Here is a 6,563-nt window from a genome sequence, read left to right as displayed (position 1 = left end):
GGGCGTTGCCTTTCCTATGCGAAAGCATATCAGAGGGCAAAACGTCATTCCTACTGTCGATGTGTAATTCCTGGTTTACTAAGGTCAAAAAGCATAGATACAGTTTGGCTCAGGCACATTTCTAGGTATTTTGTCCTAAGTGAATCATCCCATAGACCATAATAAGGAAAATGGAAGACCCTGAGAATTTCATTAGAAACACACACAGTACATTATAATCAACATTACTTAAAATATCTTTAAATTCACTTCCGAAATCACCACACATTCATTGGCTATGATGAAGATGTGTATTTATTGTTTGGCAACCAAGTAAATATTGGTGTGTTGTGTAAATAAACACCAATCAGTTATTCATGACAACAACAAATTGTCAACATTGCTAATGGGCCAGCTAGCTACATGTGCATTGCGAGTGATTTGCTCCAGTCAAAGTTTTGGTTTTATGTCATCTGTGTGTTCATGGTGGACAATTACAGTATGATGTTGCATTCAAACCCAAAGGGTCCTGTTTACTTTGCACTTTAGTGCAGCACTAAACTACACTGTTGAGAACAACATAATGACCAGGACTCACTGACTGAAGAGACACTTGGTCTCAATGGGACAATCCTGGCTGTATAAAGGATAAATAAATACAAATAATATCCAAGTACTTTATGTCTCTCTTTGTCAAATAACGCCAAAACATTCTGCTGGAAGCATTTGAGAAGGTCCCACTCGAAACGCACATAAGGCATATAGTAGGGATGGACCAAGCAAAACACGCAAATAAACCACACAAAGCTCTGATTGGACAGTCTCTCAGCGGCAGCAGCACCGAGGCTCATGTGATTGGCCGATTGACGGAGATGGCTCATGTGATTGGGCGGTCTACAGAGATGGTCAGAGGTGCGGTGTTCCTGCCCTTCTCCCGTTGGCCGGGGCTGAGCAGGGGGCGTAACCTCCCGCTGAAGCGTTGCCCTGTGAACGAGTAGAGGTGCGCCATGTTTAGCACGTCGTAGAAGCTGACCACGCCCCTCGGGTAGTCCACGAACACGCCCACCTTCTCTATCCCCACTGTCCCCGTCGCCAGGGGAACCGGGTTGGTCTCCTTGGCAACGAGGATGCCTCCGTTTCTCAGGGCGACCGTCCAGTAGCCGGCGTCCGGGGTCGCCTTGACCTTTCCCTTCCGGGTCACCGAGTCCCGGGCCACGCCCACGTCCCAGCTGGTCTTGCCGCCCACCACGACCTGGAAGTGATTGGAATGATACATAATCAATAGTGGTGTCAACAATAATCAATTCGGCAATGCATAGCAATGCGGGGCAGGACAATGGGCATCCGTGACCATTTCTCGAACAATTTAACTTTAAATTAAATTAAAGCACTTCAAAACATTGAAAACTGCAGGACTGAAACAAACAACAGCCAATAAAATGTTGTTCAGTACCTGACTGCTCGTATTGCCTCATGACTCATGAAAAATGTGCCTTGCTTTCAGTAGAAATGTAATATATTGCAATGCATTGTAGAATCGGACTGAATTGATTTGAATCAAATTGTTACCTCCCTAATCGTAATTGAATCGTAATCTAATCGAATCGTAAGGTCAGTGCCAGAGCACACCACTACCTGGAAGTAGAAGCGTCCGCAGAAGCCCTCTCTGGACAGCACGCAGGCCGCCCGGTCGAAGCGCACCGCCGCATCCGGAACCTTCTGACGCTTCTCACCGCAGCACACCTGGCGGCAGAGAGACAGACAGGTATTAGACACACAGCAGACCTACGGTATACATCTGCCATCAGACACAGGCAGCCTATTACACGCACACACACACACACACACACACACACACACACACACACACACACACACACACACACACCTGCCAGCAGACACAGGTATTACACACATCTGAGTAAAGAGACAGACAGTTATTACACACACCTCAGTGCAGAAAGATCCAGAAGACACAGAGAGAGTAAAGCATACCTGTGTGCGGTCCTCCGACAGCTGGAGGAAAGGGTTTGCAGTGGCCGGATCCAGAGTTATATTCACTGGACACACACACACACACACACACACACACACACACACACACACACACACACACACACACACACACACACACACACACACACACACACACACACACACACACACACACAAACAGAGGAATGGCATAAGCACTGGTGGTATTACCTCAATGTTAAAGCAGAAAATTCAGACTGAAAGTGTGTAAATGTTTGATTGTGTCGTGTGTGACTGTGTGTATAAGTGTGTGAATGTAAGTGTGTGAATGTGTGTGCGTCATTACCTGCATACTGCTGGACTTTGCTGAGTTCTGTGGAAACACATTCATTATAGTTGAATACAATACTGGTACCAGAACACCCAAATTACAGTGTGTCTCAGTATGAGTTTGTATAGTCATTATAGACGCCTCAGATATGTGAGGTCTTACCTGTGAACTGCTGTACTCTTTTCAGCTCTGTGGAAAAAAAGCAGCAGAAAGACATCTCATCACATTTAATTAGACAAAGGTACCTCACAACTCCACATCTTCAAAGCTAGTAAAACTAGGTTGAATATAAAGCACAAAGTTGATATTATAAATTAAGTAAATATGAAATAAACACACAAATGTATCAAAATCAAAATGATCAGGCTGTACATTTAATGTCCAGTGGAACAAATATTACTATCAGTTTCATATTATGTACAGTACTTGGTTGTCTCTGAATCAGTGCCATGGTACAATATTATGTATCTTTTTCTATATTAATTTACTTTATTGCGGGTCTGTATATTGTATACATGTTTTTTTGTAGTGCAAAGATGTTTTGGTGTGTGTGTGTGCGTGCGTGCGTGTGTGCGAGTGTGTGAGTGTGTGTGTGTGTTAGTCTTACGTATCTCGTACAGGTCGTGTGTGTGTGTTTGTGTGTGTGTGTGTGTGTGTGTGTGTGTGTGTGTCTTACGTGTCTCATGCAGGTCGTGTGTGTGTGTGTGTGTGTGTGTGTGTGTGTGTGTGTGTGTGTGTCAGTCTCACGTGTCTCGTGCAGGTCGTCCATCTCCCTGTTGATGGCGCTCTCGAGTCGTGAGACGATGGGCCTCAGAGCATCCACATCCTGATAGGTCTTCACACTCACCAGAGACCAGCTCCTGGAGGGAGGCAGCGCACACACACCCGCATACACCTACACACACACACACACACACACACACACACACACACACACACACACACACACACACACACACACACACACACAAAGACACATGCACGCGCACACACACACACACACACACACAGACACACACACACACACACACACACACACACACACACAAAAACACACGCATAGATACATGCACGCACACACACAATTTGCATTTACTTTTCACTATGAAGTGTTCAGTGTATTCTTTTACACATATTGTTCATTTGTTTTATGTTTTTTCTGGGCTTTTATGCCTTTATTTGACAGGACAGTGTGAGATGGAGAGAGGAAGCAAGTAGGACAGAGAGACAGGGGAGGATCGGGAAATGACCGAACCGGGGTCCCCGTGGCCATGCAAAACCAAATGTGAGGGACTTTGCGCACTGCACCACAGCGCCCCCAATACTGGTCATTCTATAATTAGGGGTACATTTCAGGTTTTTTTTTTTTCAATAAATAACCAAGAGGTATACACCCTTAAAGTGATACTGGACCATTTTTGGAAATATTAGCTCATATTACACTAGCCTGGTTCCTACCAGACCTCCGTGTGTGTGCTCTGGAGCCCCCTGGTGGCACTCCAAACACACACATCGGTCTGGGAGCATGTGGCAGGATTCAATTTCTGGACTCAAAAAATAATGCCGAGCATTTATTGCTTCAATATCAATGGCAGCTCACAGGAGTCACAGGACATATTATAGACTATATTGACACTTGAGAGATGAACAGAAAACGGTTTTGATGGAATTAGTTGATATTGAAGCAATAAATGCTCTGATTATTTTTGGACTGAAGAAATGGAATCCTGCTACATGCTCCCAGACCTAGTAGTGGAGCTCACAAAGCTGTGCGGAACTACAGGTTGGGCAAGAGCCAGGCAAATATTACACATCCCCTTGAGATAAATAACTGACTTTTACCTTTCTCCTGTACTTTCAATCATTCTCTGCGTGCGTGCGTGCGTACGTGCGTGCGTGAGTGCGTGCGTGTGCGCGTTCGTGCGTTTGTGTGTGTGTGTGTGTGTGTGTGTGTGTGTGTGTGTGTGTGTGTGTGTGTGTGTGTGTGTGTGTGTGTGTGTGTGAGAGAGACTGTATACAGTACCTGTAGCAGGTGCAGGTAGTCTTGTGTGTATGTGTGTGTGTGTGTGTGCGTGAGTGCATGTGTGTATGCCTACTGTATACCTGTAACAGGTGCAGGTAGTGTGTGTGTGTGTGTGTGTGTGTGTGTGTGTGTGTGTGTGTGTGTGTGTCTGTGTGTCTGTGTGTGTGTCTGTGTGTCTGTGTCTGTGTGTGTGTGTGTGTGTGTGTGTGTGTGTGTGTGTGTGTGTGTGTGTGTGTGTATGCCTACTCTATATATACCTGTAACAGATGCAGGAAGTCTTGTGTGTGTGTGTGTGTGTGTGTGTGTGTGTGTGTGTGTGTGTGTGTGTGTGTGTGTGTGTGTGTGTGTGTGTGTGTGTGTGTGTGTGTGTGTGTGTGTTTATGCCTACTCTGTATATACCTGTCCATCACACGGTCCATCCCTTGTCGTGGGGTGGTGGCTTGAGTGCCTCCGTGACCCCGAGAGCTATACCAGCGGGTGCAAAAGCACCTAGTAGGGACTCCCAAGCTGGACAGGTCAAAGGGTAGAGGTGAGACAAATTGGACCACCTCGCCCAGAGGTTAAATGGGTTGGCGTAGGGCCAACAACCCTATCCGTCAAAAAACATGCTACAGAAGCATCAACAACAATTCAAAACCAACACGGCCTGGGTGAGGAAGGGCTTCCACATAGGAGGTTTATGACGCAGGGCAGTGAAAGCCGAGAGGAAGCTGCAAGGCCGACCTCCCTCCTAACCCCCAGGACATACACTAACATCGCTACATGGAATGTCAGGACCATGTACGAAACAGGGAAGACAGCACAGGTAGCACAGGAGATGAGGAGCTACAACATCTCTCTTCTGGGGCTGTGTGAGACAAGGTGGCTGCAGACAGGGCAGCTACGACTGACATCAGGAGAGACGGTGTTGTACTCTGGCCATACCGCAGACGGTGCACCTCACACAGAAGGGGTGGCTCAGATGCTGGCTCCAGAGGCACAGCGTTCTCTCATTGGCTGGGAACCAGTGAGCCCACGGTTTGCCACCAAGAAGAATAACATCAAAGTGAATATCATCCAATGCTATGCCCCAACAAACGACGCAGAAGAGGAAAAGAAAGCTGAATTCTATGAACATCTACAATATGTGATAGATAGACAGAAAGGAAAGGATATCACCATTCTCATGGGTGATTTCAATGCTAAGATTGGAGACGACAACACCGGCTATGAAGACATCATGGGCGTACATGGTCTGGGGCAGATGAATGAAAATGGAGAGCGATTTGCAGACCTGTGCTCACTTAACCAACTCGTAATCGGAGGCAGTATCTTCCCCCATAAAAGGATTCACAAGGCCACATGGAGATCTCCGGACCACGTCACAGAGAACCAAATAGACCACATTTGCATCAGCAGAAAGTTCAGGAGATCATGCCAAGATGTGCGGGTCAAGAGAGGGGCAGATGTGGCCTCAGACCATCACCTCTTGCTAATGACGGCAAAGCTACGACTGAAAAGGAACAAAGGAAAGAAGGAACAAAGACGTACAGAGAAGATTCCAGATCACCCTTACCAACAGATACCAGCAACTACAGGAGCAAGAAGAAGACATAGACACGGACATAGAGACAATATGGCAGCACACAAAAAAGTTGTGGAAGGACACCTGTAAGTACTGGGAAAAAGGAGAAAAAACACAAGGAATGGCTCTCCATAGAAACACAACAGAAACTGAAGGAAAGAAATGAGAAGAAAGACCAATTGAATAAAAGTACAACAAGATCTGCAAAAGTAAGGGCACAAAACAACTACACACAAGTCAATAAAGAGGTGAAGAGAAGTATTAGGAGGGACAAAAGGGATCATGTAGACAATCTGGCCAAACAAGCAGAAATGGCAGCATGCCACGGCAACATGAAAGACCTCTACATGATCACTAAAAAGCTGGCAGGCAAATTTCAACAGACAGACAAACCAGTAAAGGACAAGCACGGAAACACACTCACAACATATGAAGATCAGCGGAGAAGATGGGCGGAACACTTTGCTGAACTACTGAACCAACCAGCCGACCCACCAGACATTAGACCAGCGGAGACAGCACTGCCAATAAACTCCCATAAGCCCAGCAAAGCGGAGATCAAGAAAGCAATCATGTCCATGAAGGATGGAAAATCTCCAGGACCAGATAGTATACCAGCGGAAGCCATCAAAGCTGACGTAAGGACTGCGGTTGATATGCTGCACAGTCTTTTCTCGAAGATATGGGAGGAA

At 46.2% G+C, this 6,563-nt stretch overlaps 1 protein-coding gene across 1 annotated transcript in view; it reads right to left on the bottom strand.

Moving 5' to 3' along the window:
* Positions 1-276: 276 nt before the first annotated feature.
* LOC134466147 (uncharacterized) overlaps positions 277-6,563 on the bottom strand; it is a 39,398-nt gene continuing 33,111 nt past the window's right edge. The window contains exons 19-24 of the mRNA XM_063220041.1: positions 3,032-3,179; positions 2,447-2,473; positions 2,300-2,326; positions 1,975-2,039; positions 1,615-1,722; positions 277-1,231 (exon numbers count right to left, since the gene is read on the bottom strand). Coding sequence (XP_063076111.1) covers positions 857-1,231; positions 1,615-1,722; positions 1,975-2,039; positions 2,300-2,326; positions 2,447-2,473; positions 3,032-3,179 — 750 coding nt within the window. The 3' untranslated portion in view covers positions 277-856. The remainder of the gene's footprint in view (positions 1,232-1,614; positions 1,723-1,974; positions 2,040-2,299; positions 2,327-2,446; positions 2,474-3,031; positions 3,180-6,563) is intronic.

The sequence above is a fragment of the Engraulis encrasicolus genome, chromosome 16, assembly GCF_034702125.1.
Source record: "Engraulis encrasicolus isolate BLACKSEA-1 chromosome 16, IST_EnEncr_1.0, whole genome shotgun sequence".
Classification (NCBI taxonomy): domain Eukaryota; kingdom Metazoa; phylum Chordata; class Actinopteri; order Clupeiformes; family Engraulidae; genus Engraulis; species Engraulis encrasicolus.
Note: the sequence above shows the minus strand (reverse complement) of the source record. Positions and strands in the feature narration are given on the sequence as shown.